The 19,957-nt window shown below is 49.3% G+C and overlaps 1 protein-coding gene across 1 annotated transcript in view; it reads left to right on the top strand.

Annotated features, from left to right (window-relative positions):
* lrguk (leucine-rich repeats and guanylate kinase domain containing) overlaps positions 1 to 19,957 on the top strand; it is a 206,177-nt gene that overhangs the window by 126,042 nt on the left and 60,178 nt on the right. The window contains exon 12 of the mRNA XM_038811806.1: positions 1,416 to 1,512. Coding sequence (XP_038667734.1) covers positions 1,416 to 1,512 — 97 coding nt within the window. The remainder of the gene's footprint in view (positions 1 to 1,415; positions 1,513 to 19,957) is intronic.

Here is a 19,957-nt window from a genome sequence, read left to right as displayed (position 1 = left end):
CGCATGTGCGGTGGGGGGGTCACTTCCGCCTCCGCCATGGTGGAGGCCGTGGCGGCGGCGGAAGAAAAAGAGTGCCCCCCACAATACTGGCCCGCCCGCTGATCGGTGGGCCCCGATCGTGGGCCAGGCCACTGTGGGGGCACCCCCCCGGGTCTGATCGCCCCGTGCCCCCCCCCCCCAGGACCCCGGGGGCCCGCTCGCGCCGCCAATCCCGCTGGCACCAGAGGTACTCCAATTTTCGCCGACGGGAGAAGCCTGTCAGCGGCGGTACTTCGGCCCATCGTGGGCCGGAGAATTGCCGCGGGGGCACGCCGATCGACGGGGCGTGATTCCCGCCCCCGCCGATTCCCGGGTGGCGGAGAATTCCGGCCACGGCGGGGGCGGGATTTACGCCGGCCCCGGGCGATTCCCCGACCCTGCGGGGGGTCGGAGAATTCCGCCCCACGTCTTTCAGGCTTGTGGGAGGAAACCGGAGCAACTGGAGGAAACCCATACAGACAGTGAGCCAAGCCGGGAATTGAACCCAGGACCCTGGAGCTGTGAAGCAACAGTGCATGGAGCAGCAGCCAAACACTACCCATAATACAATACTAATTAACAGCAAGACAATATCTCACTCAGAGAGACCATGCAGATGATTTGTACAGTAAGTAAAATGTTGCAATTGAAGTTATGGCATGTTGTGGGACTAATTCTTCTGCCACTACATGTGCAATATTGTAAATGTGTTCTTCTCTGTTTAGTGCTTGTTTATTTTTTCATTTCTGGGGAGACAGAAGTCAAAGTAAATCTGATTTCAGCAAATACATGCTAACCAAAGTTATCACTTTTTAAAATTATGCACAAACTCTCAACCTAATTACAATTTTTAGGCAAAGCTTTTAAAAACCAAAGTGTTTACTCGACCTTAATTTCAACACTATTTTCGATGAAGCACTCTAATAATGAAAAATCGTTTTCATTATGCTTTCGAATTATCACTGCTGTGCCCATAGAATCGTAACTATTATTTTGGAATGCATTTACAATGTGACTACACATAGCAACTAGGGCATTTTGTCTCTCTGCATTGACCTGAGACTGCCTGATAGCAAGCATAATTGGCTGCAAAAAAACCCCAACAAATATCATCATCCTTTTTCCAAACGTTTGGTGAGTATGAAAGTCACCAAATTATAAATTAAGTTGATAGTTCTACAGGAGAAAACAATCGAAGCTCAGTTTGCGTATTCCTGTCAGTATTTGCCAAGATATCTGGAATTTTAAACAAGCTATTTCCTTTTATTTTTACATCTGTTACATAGATCCATCTGGTATCAAGTACCTTCAGAGCTGCCTCTCTGATGTGGCAGATCCAGAACAGGATCCTGTATTAGCAAAATGATTGATGGAAGCCTATATTTTAACTTTTCTAGTATCAATCACACAAGCCGAAGTCCATATTTTGGAGAAGAGGATGGATGTGATTATCATTTTGTAACTGAGCAAACATTTGAAGAAATGATCCAACTGGTAAGAACTCTCTTGACATTGGAGACACATATAAGGAATTGGACATAATGAATGCATAATGTTTTTTTATTTAACACCTTGGGAAATCCAGAATTTTTAATAAAGTGGAATTGGTTGTGGGTTTCAGTCAAAATGTGCCAAATACACTTTATTGTATTTCCTTAAACAATAAGGACATCTGTTTGAATGCCTTGAGTTTATCTCTCATTCACTATTTACTTCCTGTCAGCCTTACACAGCACCAAGATGTTGCTAAGTGTGCTTTACACTTAATTTGCTCTGTTTTATAACCTTGCTCTAGAGTCGCCAGGTATCTTTATGATACCACCACGAGGTTCAAGTTCAAGTGCTGATCAATAACTCAATACACCAGTTAGTAAGTCTCAATCAAAACACATTTAATATATACACAGTCAATCGCTACTCATGCATAAAATACTACTCACTAGACTATCTCTAACACGAAAAGGCCAATACTTAGCTTTGGATACTGGCCCACCAGGTCAGGGGAACAAATGGCCTTTCGTTCGATTCTGAGTCTGCAGGCTTCCAGCTGGTATGGACTAATGGTTAGGAGCGCCTATCTCGTAGCGTGCGTTGACTGGACACTTACTTGGTTGGTGCAGCTGCTAGGCAGGTCACGGTCAAGGGTTGTTTCGAGCTGCTGAGAGACCCTGCCAAGAAGAACAAATTGAACTTGGGGACTCTATTTTATAGTCCCCAGGGGCTTCGCGCCCTTTTGGGCGGACCACCGTATCTGGTTCCAATTGATTCGACTAAGTTCCAATTGCTTCTATCGATTTCTCTAATACTGGAGCTGTTCCCTGATCGCTGGGCGGTTCCTAAGTGTTCGTTGGCCTTCCTTTGTCTTGGCTCCTGCTGGCGCCGAGGAGTCTGGTTTGGTCTTGATTACTCTTAATGTTATCAATTGTTCCCGGGGATCGCTCGCAGATGGTTTTTGGTTTTGGGTCTGTCTGGGTTTCTGCAAGTCCTATTATACAGGAAACTTTGCACCTGCTTGTTTTCCTGTGCTTGGCCATTTCTCCCTGCATTCTTAGTGGATCTCCATTTTGGAATCGGGAAGTGGCCAAACCAGGTGGCTACAAAGACTACTTTGGTCAGAAATGCCACTATGTCCTATTTGACTCCAACTCTGCTGCCTTATCCTTTTTTGTCCTTTTCAAAACCTCTCTTTGATTTGATACACCAACTCCATCCTTCTGGAGTCTTTCCATTCGATGGTCTACCTCTATGGTACTACTTTTTCATGGCTTCACACATACATGTCTCAGTTTACCAGCACATTTTTAAATGGTTTCTTCGCCTATGCTGATACAGTCTTTGCTATTATGCCACAAAGCTCTACCCTCCTAGATTTTCTATTCCTCCTAGCTTTTCTATAACTCAATAACAACGTAGCAATGTTGTTTGTTACGATCCTAGTTAATGTTATAACTGGACAGGAAGATCCTAGAATGGCTCAAAAGACCATAACTTATTATTTTTACAAAATGTGGAGGAACAAAATCACCGGACTGCTAATTAGTTTTAACAACATGAATTTTTTGAATTAAACATGATAAAATTGGATTATGATACAATATGCGTTAGTTTAACAATTCCACAAAGGTTTTAGGATTATAACGGATTAGAAAATACATCTTAAGAGACTTCCGGTTGCGGTGATGCGGAGCTAAGCCGCACGTTCGGCAGCTCCCGCTATTAAAGGACTTTCGGGCCTATTTTAGGGTCCCAAACGGCGCTGTTTCAATGATTCCCGGTGGGGGAAGGTGTTTGGAAGAACATTCCCCGAAATTTATGGTGCTTACCCGGAGTGGGGCAAAGAAAAAGGCTGCAGCAGCTCCCCAGGAAAAGCGGGGGAAGGAGGACAAAATGGTGGCCGGTGGAGCACCCGAGGACTGGTGGAAGTGGGCGCAGGAGCAGCAAGCTGCTCTTCTGCGCTGTTTTGCGGAGCTGAAGGCTGAGTTGCTGGAGTCCCTGAATGCGACTACCAACAGGCTGCTTGAGACCCAGACAACCCAGGGGGTGGCCATTCAGGAGTTGCAGCGGCAGGCCGCTGAGCGGGAGGAGGAGGCTGTGGTCGTCGTGTGGAAGGTGGAGTTGCACGAGGCACTTCACAAAAAGTGGCAAGACCACTTGGAGGAGCTGGACTTTCGCACGAGGTGAAAGAATTTGAGGATCCTGGGCCTGGCGGAGGGGCTGGAGGGGTCGGATCTTCCGTCTTATGTGACCACGATGCTGAGCTTGTTGATGGGAGCGGGGTCCTTCCATTTGCCCCTGGACCTTGAGGGAGCCCACAGTGCTGGCCAGGAGGCCCAAGACGAATGAACCCATGCGGGCGGTGCTGGTACGGTTCCATCAATTCAGTGACCGGGAGTGTGTGCTGCGCTGGGCCAAGAAAGAGAGGAGCAGCAAGTGGGAGAATTCGGTAGTACGAATCTACCAGGACTGGAGTGCGGAGGTGGCTAAGCGGCAGGCCGGGTTTAACCGGTCGAAGGCGGTGCTGCATGCCAAGCAGGTCAAATTTGGAATGCTGCAGCCTGCACGTCTGTGGGTGACATATAAGGACCGGCACCACTACTCCGAGTCCCCGGAGGAGGCATGGGCCTTTGTACAGGCGGAGAAGCTGGACTCGAACTAGGGTCTGGGGGCTGCAGGGTCCGATGCACTACGGTCGTTACTGTTTTTGCTGTTGCTGTTTTTGTAATTTTGACATGTGTTTTCTATGCTGGTTTTTGCTCTGTTTCTGGGTGGGTCTGTTGGGTATGGTTTTGTGTTATGTGGGGAAGGTTGGGGGTTTCTTTTTTTATTTTCTCTTCTGTATGGGGCTGGGGGATGGGGTGGAGCTGGAATTTGGGGCGCTGCGTCAGAAGGATGGGGTGGGCAGTGTGAAAGCGCGGGCTTTCCTCTGGTTTTCCGTGCTGCGGGGCAGGGTGGGTGAAGCTGGCGGTGGGGGCGTGGCCTCTACTGGTTTTTTCCCGCGCTGAAGCGGTGCCAAGGAGGTGTGGCAGGAGAGGGGATGACCCCATGTCGGGAGGGGCCGGGTTTTGGCGGGAGTTGCCGGGGTCAGCAGAAGTCAGCTGACTCACAGAAGTACCATGGAGGGTGCGTCGCGGCTAGGAGGGGTCCTAGCCTGGGGGGGGGGGAGTACCGGGTTGCTGCTGGAAGGGCCAGGAGAGAGCTGGTGTGGCCCGGGGGGGTGGAGGGGAGGCGGTATCGTCATGGGGGACGGGTCGGGCAGGGTGTGCTGGCCTGGGGCGAGCAGTCGATGAGCTATGGCTAGTCGGCAGGGGTGGGGGGCGGGGTGCCCTCTGATCCGGCTGATCACCTGGAACATGAGGGAGCTGAATGGGCAGGTTAAGAGGGCTAGGGTATTTTCTCATTTGAAGGGGCTGAAGGCGGACATGGCTATGCTCCAGGAGACCCACTTGAAGGTGGCGGACCAGGTTCGTCTGAGGAAGGGGTGGGTGGGGCAGGTTTTCCACTCAGGATTAGCGAAGAACCGGGGAAGAGGGTGGCGTTCGAGGCGTCTGAGGTGGTGGCGGACAAGGAGGGCAGATATATTATGGTGAAGGGTAGGCTGCAGGGAGAGAAGGTGGTGCTGGTTAATGTGTATGCCCCGAACTGGGATGATGCCGGCTTCATGAGGCGCATGTTGGGCCGCATTCCGGACCTGGAGGCAGGGGACCTGATCATGGGGGGAGACTTTAACACGGTGCTAGATCCCCCACTGGACCGGTCCAGTTCAAGGGCGGGTAGGAGGCCAGTGGCGGCCAAGGTGCTGAGGGGGTTTATGGACCAGATGGGAGGGGTGGATCCCTGGAGGTTTGGGAGGCCGAGGGCGCGGGAGTATTCCTTTTTCTGCCATGTCCATAGGGTTTATTCCCGAATAAATTTTTTCGTCCTGAGCAGGGGATTGATCCCGAAGGTGCAGGATGCCGAGTATTCGGCCATAGCAATTTCAGACCATGCTCCGCACTGGGTCGATTTGGAGATGGGGGAGGCACGGGACCAGCGCCCGCTGTGGCACCTGGATGTGGGGATGCTGGCTGATGAGGAGGTGCGTAGGAGGGTCCGGGGAAGTATTGAGGGGTATCTTGAGACTAACGACACGGGGGAGGTCCGGGTGGGGATGGTCTGGGAGGCTCTGAAAACAGTGATCCGGGGGGAGCTGATTTCCATCCGGGCCCATAGAGAAAGGAGGGAGAGGAGGGAGAGGGAGAGACTGGTGGGGGAGCTCCTGGACGTGGATAGGAGGTACGCGGAGGCCCCGGAGGAGGGGTTGCTGGGGGAACGGAGTAGTTTGCAGGCCAAGTTCGACTTGTTGACCACCAGAAAGGCGGAGACACAGTGGAGGAGGGCGCAGGGCGCAGTATATGAGTATGGGGAGAAGGCGAGCAGGATGTTGGCCCATCAGCTCCACAGGCGAGATGCGGCTAGGGAAATTGGTGGAGTGACGGATAAGGGTGGGAATGTGGTGCAGAAGGGGGCAGAAGTGAACGGGGTCTTTAGGGACTTTTACGAGGAACTGTACCGGTCGGAGCCACCGGTGGGGGGATGGAGAGCTTCATGAACAGGCTACGTTTCCCAAAGGTGCAAGAGGAGCTGGTGGAGGGGCTGGGGGCGCCGATAGAGTCAGAGGAGTTAGTCAGGGGAATTGGTCAAATGCAGTCAGGTAAGGCGCCGGGGCCGGATGGGTTCCCGGTGGAATTTTATAAAAAGTATGCGGATCTGGTGGGCCCCCTGTTGGTGCGAGCCTTCAATGAGGCATGGGAGGGGGGGTCTTTGCCCCCGACGATGTCACGGGCGCTGATATCTCTGATCCTGAAGCGGGATAAGGACCCCCTTGCAGTGTGGATCATACAGGCCAATCTCGCTCCTCAATGTTGACGCTAAGTTGCTGGCGAAGATCCTGGCCACCAGGATAGAGGACTGTGTGCCAGGGGTGATACACGAGGATCAGACAGGATTTGTCAAGGGAAGGCAGCTTAACACGAATGTGCGGAGATTGTTAAATGTTATTATGATGCCGGCAGCGGAGGGGGAGGCGGAGATAGTGGTGGCGCTGGATGCAGAGAAGGCGTTTGATAGAGTTGAGTGGGAGGTGCTGGAGCGGTTCGGATTCGGGGAGGGGTTCATCAAATGGGTGAGGTTGCTCTACGAGGCCCTGATGGCGAGTGTAGTTACCAATGGAAGGAGATCAGAGCACTTCAGGCTGTACCGTGGGACCAGGCAGGGGTGCCCCCTGTCCCCTTGCTTTTTGCACTGGCGATAGAACCTTTGGCTTTGGCGCTGAGGGAGTCGGGGAGGTGGAGGGGCCTGGTGCGTGGTGGGGAAGAACATAGGGTATCGCTGTATGCGAACGACCTGCTGTTGTATGTGGCGGACCCAGAGGGGGGAATGCCGGGGGTGATGGAGCTGTTGGCTGAGTTTGGGGGCTTCTCGGGCTATAAGTTAAATCTGGGCAAGAGTGAGGTATTTGTAGTACACCCGGGTGATCAGGAAGAGGGAATTGGGAGGCTCCCGTTTAAGAGGGCAGTGAAGAGTTTCAGATACCTGGGGGTGCAGGTGGCCAGGAGTTGGGGGACTCTCCATAAGCTTAATTTTACCAGGCTTGTGGAGCAGATGGAGGAGGAATTCAAAAGGTGGGACATGGTGCCGCTATCGCTGGCGGGTAGAGCGCAGTCCGTCAAAATGACGGTTCTCCCGAGGTTCTTGTTCCTCTTTCAGTGTTTGCCCATCTTTATCCCTAGGGCCTTTTTTAGGAGGGTGACCAGCAGCATCATGAGCTTTGTTTGGGCGCATGGGACCCCGAGGGTGAAGAGGGTCTTCTTGGAGCAGGGTAGAGATGGTGGGGGGCTGGCGTTACCCAACCTCTCGGGGTATTATTGGGCGGCCAATGTGTCGATGGTGCGCAAGTGGGTGATGGAGGGGGAGGGGGCAGCATGGAAACGATTGGAGATGGCGTCCTGTGGAGGCACAAGCCTGGGGGCCCTGGTAACGGCGCCGTGGCCGCTCCCTCCTACGAGGTATACCACGAGTCCGGTGGTGGCGGCTACCCTCAAGATCTGGGGGCAGTGGAGGTGACATAGGGGAGAAGTGGGGGGCTTGATGGAGGCTCCATTAAGGGGGAACCACCGGTTCGTCCCGGGAAACATTGATGGGGGGTTCCAGGGTTGGCACAGAGCGGGCATCAGACAACTGAGGGACCTGTTCATTGATGGGAGGTTTGCGAGCCTGGGGGAGTTGGAGTAGAAATTTGGGCTTCCCCGGGGAACATATTCAGGTATCTGCAGGTAAAGGCGTTTGCTAGGCGGCAGGTGGAGGGATTCCCTTCGCTTCCCGCGAGGGGGGTGAGTGACAGGGTGCTTTCGGGGTCTGGGTCGGGGATGGGAAGATATCTGATATCTACAAGGTAATGCAGGAGGTGGAGGAGGCGTCAGTAGAGGAGCTAAAGGCTAAGTGGGAGGGGGAACTGGGGGAACAGATCGAAGATGGGACATGGGCTGATGCCCTGGAGAGGGTTAACTCTTCCTCCTGATGTGCGCGGCTTAGCCTCATCCAATTCAAGGTGCTGCACCGGGCCCACATGTCCGGGTCTAGGATGAGTAGGTTCTTTGGGGGCGAAGACAGTGTGTGTCAGGTGTTCGGGGGTCCAGCGAACCATGCCCATATGTTCTGGACATGCCTGGCACTGAAGGAGTTCTGGAAGGGGGTGGAGAGGACGGTGTCGAGGGTGGTAGGATCCAGGGTCAAGGCAGGCTGGGGGCTCGCGATTTTTGGGGTTGGGGTGGAGCCGGGAGTGCAGGAGGCGAAAGAGGCCAGTGTGCTGGCCTTTGCTTCCCTAGTAGCCCGGCGGAGGATCTTGTTACAGTGGAAGGATGCGAGACCCCCAAGCGTGGAGACCTGGATCAATGACATGGCGGGATTTATCAAGCTGGAGAAGGTCAAATTTGCCCTGAGAGGATCGGTACAAGGGTTCTTTAGGAGGTGGCAACCTTTCCTCGACTTTCTGGCTCAGCGATAGGATACTGGGTCAGCAGCAGCAGCAACCCGGGGGGGGGAGGGGGGGAAAAGGGGGGAGGGGGATGTTGACTATGTTTGCTTATTTAATTTAAATTTAATTTATTTTCTCTTGTTGTTTACTGGGTTTGGGGGAGTGGGGGGGCAGGGGGTGTGTGTGATACATGCGATGATACGGTCTTGGGGGTGTTACAGTTATTATGGTGTTTTATTGTTGCTTTTCATTGTTTGTTGTTATATTTTCTGTAAAAAATTTCAATAAAAATTATTTAAAAAAAAAAGAAAATACATCTTAATCAGAATCATCTCATTAACACAAAGTCCCTTTTAAACATACTACATGACTGTGGGCAAATAAACTCTCCATTCTGAAACACAGGGAATATTTCTGGATACCGCCTCAGAATCCCCCCCAGATCATTGTCACGTTAGAGTTTCCAAACTCTACTTCCAAAAATATGCTTTAAAATCTTCTCTCATAATTAGCAGTTTGCATTCCAAAATCCATACCGGATTTTCTAGATGACAACAAAGCTTATGCTCCACTTTTACCACCGAATCCAGTTCAGGATTTTACACCAACTGCTGTGCAAACTGCTCGTAATTGCGGCAACTCTCGATTCCCAGACTGTGGGCATGATTCAGCAGACTTCAAACTAAGTCCGCTATCGAGTGCATTTAGCCGGATGTTTCTTGGCGGCTGCAGTGCCCTGAAACATCTTGCAATGAATGGTTATCTTTGGCCTCAGAGTGTTTCTCTCAACCAAGGCTACACTTTTTGCTGGCAAGCTTTGATTGGGGTGCCATTTTGACCTTAGGGAAGTCCCTGGGAATCCTCCCTCACCCACATCCCCTCCAAGTGGCAAGGCCCCTCTGGGCCTGACCCCTGGCAGTGCCACCCCAGGTGCTGCCAGGCTGGCACACTGGCAGTGCAAGGGTGGCACTGCCAGAATGCATAGGTGACACTGCCAGGGTGCTTGGCTGGCAGAGCCAAGGTGCCATGGGGAGTGCCAGGGTACGACCCGGCCCTGTCCCCAACCACCCGGCCTGAGTGGCCTGCTTAGGTGCCGTCACGACTGGTCCATGTTTGTGTGGGTCAGTAATAAACGGCGTCCTGGCGTGGTTTCCCAGGTACAGCTGTTGAGTCCTGGGCGCCAGATGAATCTGGCGGCCGGGTATTTAAATGAGCAAGCACGGACAAGATCCTGTTTGTACCGGGCAGAGTAAGTTGGGTGCCTGGAGCGGAACCCGATTTGGGGCTCTCGCGCGATTCCCCCATTGCGCCTGGCTCTAAAACAGGTGCAACGGGGTCACTGAATTGTGCCCTGTATTAAAATGGCATCAGACATTTGATTTGAAGGCTGCTGTCTCATTTTAAATCTGGTTATTGTAATTGTCTCTTTAAATCACAGCACTTTATTTACTCGTCCTTGAATTCTTCTGAACAATACCTTGGTCCCTGTTCACTTAACTCCAGTCATCTTAAACATTCTTTCTGCCCCAATTCCCTGGTTATCTGGGCTGCAACTTGTACTTTAGCAAGCCTGCCTCTTTGCAGCTCCCTTCCTGCCCAGTCTTTCTTCTGGTGAAGAGGAGAGATGCTCACTCCCCAAGGTTCTGTCTCCAACTGTCAACAAATTCAGCTAAAACTTAAAAGCGTTTTTAAGATCTTTACAAGGGCCTCTAGTTGCTAAGAAACCCCTGCTAGTTCTATTTATTCTTCACACTGTAACCCTCACTAAGCACAATAGAATCACATGTTGGAATTGAAACCAACCCCCACACATACAACATCCTTGTCCAGCAGGAATCTAACTATGGGGTTTACCCTTCCAGGCACAGAAACATAGGTGCGGAATCGGACCATATTTTTCAAAGTGTCAGGCGCAGACTGAAAATTGGCATGATGCTCTCCAGTTGCACTGACCAATTTTCACTCCAGACCTTGAGCCTCTTTAAAGAAAAATATGTGTGGGCATGGTTTACGCCATCATTCTGGCGGGACGAAGCCTGATATAACCGGCACCCAGCTCCACAGAGATCGGGGCACCATCTTTAAAGGGTTCCCTGATCAGAATAAACTGTTAATTCCCCCCTCCCACTATGAGAGTATCAGGAGCACTCCCCCCCCCCCCCACCCACCCCCAACACCACCACCACCACTACGAAGGTATCGCTGGCATTCCCTCCTTCAATGCCCACTTCCCCTGTGCCTGTAAGTGTTCCCCCTCATTGCACACTCGTCTTGCATCACAGATAAATGGAAGCCCTCCCATTGGGGCTTACACCAGGGCCCACTCTGGCACAGGGTGGAAGTGCCAGGCTGGCATGACCAGATTGGGATTGCCAGGTTAAAGCTGATGTCCCAATCTCTGTGTAGCTGGGTGCGGGTTATATCAGGCCCTGTCCCCCAGAGTGACGGTGTAAACCTGGTGTTATATTAGTCTTTGGTAATATATTGTTACTCTTTGCTTTTTCTATCCAGAATGATCTGATGCTGTGATTCTCAAGAAACCACCAATCTTCAACTTAAAGCAAAATAGATTTAATGAATAACGAATAGATTAATATTGAGTTCGCACACTCAACAGAACTAAAATTAGTAATCAAGTAATTCAGAACAAAGTATCAACTATTTTAAACTACACGTGCTAACTATGCTGTGATCTATCTCTCTAACGCTCTGCTGTCTCGTCACTGCTGGTTCGAAGAGACCCAAGATCCTTTGAGTTCTCATATTCATACAGGAATCTAGTGTTGCCATCTAATGGTTGTGTTCCACCAAGATGTAGTCATTAACCCTTTGTATGTCTCTCTATATATACATATCACTAAACCTGGCAGTGCCAACCTGTGCCGGGGCAATGTCAGGGCATTGCCTGGGCATGTACCACTCCCCCGTGGGCTATATTTACTTTCACACCCTTAGAGGGATCCCCTCGAATGATTCACGTTTTTAAAACGCTGTTGTAAACCTCACCGACATGACTCCTGTGAAAAAAATATCTTCTATTTGTACAGTAGGCCCCCATAATATAGGGAAACTCACTTCGCTGGGAAGGTGACACTTAGACATCAGTTCTTGTGACCTGGAATTCAGCGTTTTGGAGTGACAGTTTTCTGTAACTCTTCTTCCATTCTTTTTCACATTTTAATTCTGTTATTGAAAAGTGAAAACATGACTAAGTTGTATAATGTAATGTATAGAACTTTTTAAATTGCACTTTATAATCCTAGCGTTGGTGCCTTTTATCTTATTGGCACAATTTTTTCCCTTTGAACATTTGCATTCCCCTTTTATTTAAAAAGCAAACCACATCTTCTCTCCTCTTGTACGTACACAATTGAGTACTTGGGAGACCAACTATCTGGAGCTCAGCAGGTGGTGCTTTGTCATATCTCCAGGATATAATAGTTGGGTTGTTTTACTCTTTGATTCTTCATACCTGCTCTCTCTCCTGTGAGAGTCACCTTGAATATGTTAACCATCTAACTGACCATGCAACAACTATGTTCAGAGGTTGTGCATGAGACTTGCTACTAGGATTCTACTTCGGCATCTTTGAACAGGAGATGAGCCTGAATTAATTCAGACATCATTCAGCCTTTCTCACCATGAGATAGCACCTTGTATTGCCTACCTTTATAATTCTCTATTATGGTAGAGCATGGTAAGTAAGCTTAGTAAGATAGAAGAATTGTATGTCTAACTCTTAGCATTGCAATATCTGATTAAAATTCACATCTGAGCCCAATTCTGATCAAAACCTAAAAATCTCGTGCTTCAAAACCTAATGCCGAGTTTGTTGAAGGACGTAACCATTAAAGAGAGGGTAAATCACTGTGACGACAGGGATACTGTGTGTATTTCACCACAGTGAAGAAACGGTTACTGATAAGCCTCAAGTGCTCTGTACTCTGCATTCCATCTGTCACGCTTTGTGACTCTTTATTATACACTCGTTCACCCTAATTGCTGTTTAGCTCACAGGGTTAAATCGCTGGCTTTGAAAGCAGGCCAAGGCAAGCCAGCAGCACGGTTCGATTCCCGTAACAGCCTCCCTGAACAGATGCCGGAATGTGGCGACTAGGGGCTTTTCACAGTAACTTCATTTGAAGCCTACTTGTGACAATAAGCGATTTCATTTCATTTCAGTGTTTTCCAATTTTCCCCTGCCCTGAAGGTGATGAGTCATGTTGGTCTACAGCTGGTGACTCATGGCAGCTCAAAGCCCTCCGGAAGCTCACTGGCGAGATCAATGCTCAAGTCTGAATTAAGGCGGTGATCTCAGCAGTGATCTTGGGAAACATCGTGGCAGAGTCCAGTCCTATCGTTCCTCAGCATCCAGGCAAATTACTTCTCAGGAATTGAATTGGTGGAGCAGGGAAAAGGAGGAGGAAAATGGTCAGGCTTGGAAGCTTACTTTTTTTACATTTCAGCCTGGCAAATTGAGGATGGCGTTGGTTGTCTCATTGCTGTACAGGCTTAAAGCAGTTGATTAGACATGGATTAAGAATCTGAAATAAAAACAGAATATGCCAGAGATACTCAGCAGATCAGGCAGCATGTGCAGAGAGAAAAACAGAATTAATGTTTCACGTCAATGACCTTTTGCAAGAACTAGTGAATAGGAATCTATAGGAATATGGAATGGAAATCAATCTGGGGGTTCTTCTTATTGTGTTTGGGACAGTACCAAGCCATGTATGCACTTGCCAATTTTGAAGTCACAACATTTGGAAGGAAATTCACTGGCCTTTAGATAGCTAGACTTGCTGGGAAACCTTTTTGATCACACATCGCAATGATTGTAGGCTTTCGTGTACACATGGCGATGATTCATAGATTCAAAAGAGTTTCAAAATTTATCTAATTTGCTTTTATTCGTTTTCTATATCATTGTTTGGTATTTGTCCCATGTATCTGAAGGGTCTAGGGTTATTCATTATTGTTAAAAGTTCTGAATAAATGCAAGTTCTCACAACTTGTATGTTTGGCTCTTGACTTGGGCTAGTGGTGTTAGCTTGGTTTAAGTGGTAACTGTGTCAGCTCCCTTCAGAAGGTTATGGATTCAAATCACTTAAGGATAATCTGGGCTGGGAGTCTAGTTCATTACCAAGGGAATGCTAAATTGTGAAAGTCACTATCCCTTCAGGTAAACCTAAATGTTAACGCTATAATGGAAAGGTCGTAGAGTTACGTACTCTGAAAATATGAGATCAAATGCCCCCCCCTCCCATCTGAATGTATTTTGTGACCTAGTTTTCCAAAGTGATATGATATTTAGAATCATGCAGACTTTTGTCTACATCACAAGCCTGTATGCTAATTTTCAATAGACGTTTATCATTGGTGAAATACTTTATTTTCAGCTTCAAGCGTTTTTTACTTTGGCACATATAAAGTTAATATACTGCTAGGCTTTGATTTTCTTTGGATCTCTCCACCCCAACTAAAATTAAGCTTTCTTATTTTTGTTTTTTTTGCTGATCAAATGAAGTGATTTAATTATTTTCAAGGATTATCTGCCCAGAATAAAGAATAGGTGTTTTGTTAACTTGTGATAAATTGACTGAATCTTGCATTTCAGCAAAATATGCATAATTAATGCAGACCCTGAGGCTATTCAAATAAATATATATATATATTTTAAGTAGACTGGCAGTGAAATCGCACAAGGGATTTTTCCAGACACTCAGCTGAAAGTCTGCTTTATGGGAATGTTACCTACCTTAAATGGATTAATCCCTCAGCTGAAATTGTAGAGAGGATTTTCAGATAAATGCTGTGCTTTTGTTCTCTCATATCTTACTGAGTACTATTAGGGCCTTTATGTCAAACTGTTTTTTGCCTCCTGGTGCCAATAGCAGAGTTGCCAACAAGCACAGATTTTCAATATTTTGTTCAGAAAATCAGTTTGAATATGGAAGTACACTTTCTCTCATTGCAATACGGAAAAGGAGACAACTGATTTGTAAGCCACCTCCTGAAACATGTTATTTGGTTTCCTTGGTGACAGGGGCCCACACAGAGGCCCCGGCCTCTCTCTTCTCCACACACTAACAGCATATGCATGTCTGACATATGCAAGACCGCGCAAAGGTCAGGATCACTTGAGGTGATCACCTGAGGCTTTTTGCTGTGAGCATGAAACAAAAATGCTGAAAAATCAAATCTGAATCATCATGCATCTATTTAACCATACATTCTGCTTTCTACTTCTTGTAGCCATTCTTTTCTTTGTGCTCTTTTACCTTGACTGTCATAAACCCTAATTTGAACATCAAATCTGTTAGTGCTACTTCATGAAAATATTTTTTGAAAGAAGGAAATGCACTGGATTCCTTTTGTCTATATACAGTTTCTTGTAAGAATTCAATTAAGTCAACCAAGCGTTCAGGACAATTTTGAACTTGAAATGTGAATGTTTTGTTCACATTTTTCGTTCTTAGATTTATTGAATGTTTGAAACTTAATTTGAAAACACCCACTCATTATGATGTACATGTATGAAGCATTGGATTTGCATTTTCCCTTTGTGTTTTAGATTCGTGCAATAAAGATGTAAAGCTATACTTCAGATAGGTGGGCATTTTTCCTTTGACATGAAAATCCCGATTTTATTGCCAAAACTGATTTTTGGTATCTGGAATACTGATTTCTGTTGGGAAAGGTTGGCAGCTCTGTGGATGGGTGCAGCTGACCCATACTTTTCTGATCAGAACCTTCACGTTTTGATGGACTCCAGGAGAGAAGAGCAGTCCTCTACCCTGCTGACTGGCATAATCCATTTGCAGAAACCAAAAAGTCCATCAGCGCTCATAGATCCAGTGCCAGGAAAGGTTCAATGACTTGCTGCTTTCCTGCAAAATGATTAGCTCCCCTCATCTACAGAGAGGAGCAAAGGAACCTTCCCTTGTATTTCCTCCGAGTGACATTCTACGAATAAAAATGTATGGTGAAAAGGGTCATAATTTGCAGGCAAGATATGGCAATTAACTCTGCTTCAGCATTGAGGCTTTTATGTGTAAGCAGGTCATGTAGCTGTGCACAGGACACATGCGGATGAGCACTATTACACACTGACACAATGAAGAGCAATATTCCTCCATGCACCTTTTTCAGTCTAACAGAAATTCATGTTATGGTTGCAGACCATAAGGTCGAAGAATAGCATGGGGATCATCCAGGCTGGGTGCCCGTCATTTGATGAGATGACCATGGAGATTGCCAGGGTGCATGACCAGTTGTTTGTTGGCGATTAGCAGGTAGTAAAGGCGATGCTGAAATCACCCAGGCGCATGGTAGTAATGGTGGAGGTAATGCTGCCACTTCTCGGGAAGGGGCCATACTGGACCTGGTATTGGGGAATGATCCCGGCCAGGTGGTTGATGTTTCAGTCGGTCATTACTTTGGGAATAGCGATCACAATTCCGTAAGTTTTAGAATACTCATGGACAAGGACAAGAGTGGTCCGAAAGGAAGAGTGCTAAATTGGGGAAAGGCAGAGTATAACAAAATTCGGCAGGAGCTAGGGAATGTGGATTGGGAGCAGCTGTTTAAGGGTAAATCCACATTTGAAATGTGGGCGTCTTTTAAGGAAAGGTTGATTAGAGTGCAGGACAGACATGTTCCTGTGAAAATGAAAGATAGAAATGGCAAGATTAGGGAACCATGGATGACGGGTGAAATTGTGAGACTAGCTAAAATGAAAAAGGAAGCATACATAGGATCGAGGCAACTGAAAACTGATGAAGCTTTGGAGGAATATCGGGAAAGTAGGACGAATCTCAAACGCGCAATAAAGAGGGCTAAAAGGGGTCATGAAATATCTTTGGCTAACAGGGTTAAGGAAAATCCCAAAGCCTTTTATTCGTATGTAAGGAGCAAGAGGGTAACTAGAGAAAGGATTGGCCCAATCAAAGACAAAAGAGGGAATTTATGCGTGGACTCAGAGGAAATGCGTGAGATTCTTAATGAGTACTTTGCATCGGTATTCACAAAGGAGAGGGACAAGATGGATGTTGAGGCTAGGGATGGATGTTTTTTTTAAAATAATTTTTATTGAAGAAATTTTTCAAAATACAAACATTTTAACCCCTCCTACATTTACATTTAAATTATAATAAAACAAAATCAAACCCCCCTACTTAACAAGAAAAAGAAAAAAGTCCCCCCCCCCTACTCGCGCGTCCCCCCCACCCCCCCCCCCCCGTCTTTGTCCCCCCTCCCCCCCCCCCCTCCTCCCCCCTCCCTCCCGCCCTCCCCTCCCCTCCCGGGTTGCTGCTGTCACGGCCTCAGTTTCTATCTCTGATCCAAGAGGTCTAGGAAGGGTTGCCATCGCCTGAAAAACCCCTGCACCGACCCTCTCAGGGCGAATTTGATCCTTTCCAATTGGATGAAGTTTGCCATGTCGTTTAACCAGGTGTTAACACTCGGAGGCCTTTCGTCCCTCCACTGAATCAGGATCCTCCTCCGAGCCACCAAGGACGCAAAGGCTAATATTCCAGCCTCCCTCGCCTCCTGTACCCCCGGTTCCACCCCAACCCCGAAGATCGCAAGTCCCCATCCTGGCTTGACCCTGGGCCCCACCACTCTCGACACCGTCCCTGCCACCCCCTTCCAGAACTCCTCCAGTGCCGGACATGCCCAAAACATATGTGCATGATTCGCAGGGCTTCCCGAACATCTAATACACCTGTCTTCACCCCCGAAAAACCGACTCATCCTTGTCCCCGTCATGTGGGCTCTATGCAGTACCTTAAATTGAATGAGACTTAGTCTCGCACATGACGACGACGAGTTGACCCTCTCCAGGGCGTCTGCCCATGTCCCGTCCTCTATCTGTTCCCCCAGCTCTAACTCCCACTTATCTTTCAGCTCCTCTACTGGTACCTCCTCCACCTCCTGCATAATCTTATAGATGTCCGAGATCTTCCCCTCCCCGACCCAGACCCCTGATAGCACCCTATCACTCACCCCCCTGTCGGGGAGCGCGGGGAACCCCGCTACCTGTCGTCTGGCAAATGCCTTCACTTGGAGGTACCTGAACGTGTTCCCCGGGGGGAGCCCAAATTTCTCCTCCAGCTCTCCCAGGCTCGCAAACCTCCCCTCTATAAACAAGTCCCTCAGTTGTCTAATACCCGCCCTCTGCCAGCTCTGGAATCCCCCTCCTGTGTTTCCCGGTGCAAATCTGTGGTTCCCTCTTAGTGGTGCCCCTATCAGACCTCCCACTTCCCCCCTGTGTCGCCTCCACTGCCCCCAGATCTTGAGGGTGGCCGCCACCACCGGGCTCGTGGTATACCTCGTGGGAGGGAGCGGCCATGGTGCCGTTACCAGTGCCCCTAAGCTTATGTTGCCGCAGGACGCCCTCTCCATGCGCTTCCAGGCTGCCCCCTCCCCTTCCATCATCCACTTTCGTACCATCGATGTATTTGCCGCCCAGTAATATCCTGAAAGGTTGGGTAACGCCAGCCCTCCACTATCCCTACTCCGCTCCAGAAAGACCCTTCTAACTCTCGGGGTGCCATGTGCCCACACATACCCCATGATACTACTCGTTACCTTCTTGAAAAAGGCCCTGGGGAGGAAGATGGGCAGACACTGGAACAAAAACAAGAACCTCGGGAGGACCGTCATTTTAACTGACTGCACCCTCCCTGCCAGCGACAGCGGCACCATGTCCCACCTCTTAAACTCCTCCTCCATCTGTTCCACCAGTCTGGAAAAGTTCAACTTGTGGAGGGTCCCCCAGTTCTTTGCCACCTGCACCCCCAAATACCTAAAACTTTTAACTGCTCTTTTGAAGGGGAGCCTCCCAATTCCCTCCCCTTGGTCTCCCGGGTGTATTACAAAGACCTCACTTTTCCCCAGATTTAATTTATATCCCGAAAAGTCCCCGAACTCCGCTAGTATCCCCATTACCTCCGGCATTCCCCCCTCCGGGTCTGCCACATACAACAACAAATCATCCGCATAGAGCGAGACCCGATGTTCCTCCCCTCCCCTTGTCAGTCCTCTCCACCCCCCTGAACCCCTCAGTGCCATCGCCAACGGCTCAATCGCTAATGCAAAGAGTAAGGGAGATAGGGGACATCCCTGCCTAGTACCTCGATGGAGCCCAAAATATTCTGACCTCCTCCCGTTTGTGACCACACTTGCCATCGGAGCTGAATAGAGCAGTTTTACCCACTTGATAAATCCCTCCCCAAACCCAAACCTTTCCAACGTCTCCCACAAGTATTCCCACTCCACCCTGTCAAATGCCTTCTCCGCGTCCAGCGCTACCACTATCTCCGCCTCCCCTTCCACTGCTGGCATCATAATCACATTTAACAATCTCCGGACATTTGTGTTAAATTGGCGTCCCTTCACGAACCCCGTCTGGTCTTCATGGACTACCCCTGGCACACAGTCCTCTATCCTGGTTGCCAGGACCTTTGCTAACAGCTTGGCGTCAACATTCAGGAGGGAGATGGGCCTGTAGGACCCGCACTGGACCGGGTCCTTGTCCCGCTTCAAAATCAAGGAGATCAGGGCCTGCGACATTGTTGGGGGCAGAACCCCCCCCTCGCGCGCCTCATTAAAGGCTCGCACCAGCACTGGACCCACCAAGTCCACAAATTTCCTGTAAAACTCCACCGGGAACCCATCCGGCCCCGGCGCCTTCCCCGCCTGCATCTGGCCTATCCCTTTAATTAGCTCCTGCAGCTCTATCGGCACCCCCAACCCTTCCACCAGCTCCTCCTGTACCTTTGGGAACCCCAATTTGTCGAGAAAGTTCTTCATTCCCCCTCTCCTCTTCGGCGGTTCAGACCTATACAATTCCCTATAGAAGTCCCTAAAGACCCTATTCACCTCTTGCCCCTTCTGCACTACGTCCCCACCCCTCTCTCTCACTCCCCCAATCTCTCTGGCTGCATCTCGCTTACGAAGCTGGTGTGCCAGCATCCTGCTCGCCTTTTCCCCGTACTCATACGCCGCACCCTGCGCCCTTCTCCACTGCATTTCCGCCTTCCTAGTGGTCAGTAGGTCGAACCTGGCCTGCAAGCTACGCCGCTCCCTTAATAGCCCCTCCTCTGGTGCCGCCGCATATTTCCTATCTACTTCTAGGAGCTCCCCCACCAGCCTCTCCCTTTCCTGCCTCTCCTTCCTCTCTCTGTGTGCCCTTATGGAGATCAGCTCTCCTCTAATCACTGCTTTCAAGGCCTCCCAGACCGTCCCCACCTGCACCTCACCTGTGTCATTCGTACCCAGATAGTTCTCAATGCCCGTTCTCACCCTTCTGCACACCTCTTCGTCCGCCAACAGCCCTACATCCAGGCGCCACAACGGGCGTTGGTCCCGCGCCTCCCCCATGTCCACGTCCACCCAATGTGGTGCATGGTCCGATATCGCAAT

This window comes from Scyliorhinus canicula, chromosome 11 (assembly GCF_902713615.1).
Source record: "Scyliorhinus canicula chromosome 11, sScyCan1.1, whole genome shotgun sequence".
Lineage (NCBI taxonomy): Eukaryota > Metazoa > Chordata > Chondrichthyes > Carcharhiniformes > Scyliorhinidae > Scyliorhinus > Scyliorhinus canicula.
The sequence above is the reverse complement of the archived record's forward strand: the minus strand, read 5'-3'. Positions and strand labels throughout refer to the sequence as shown.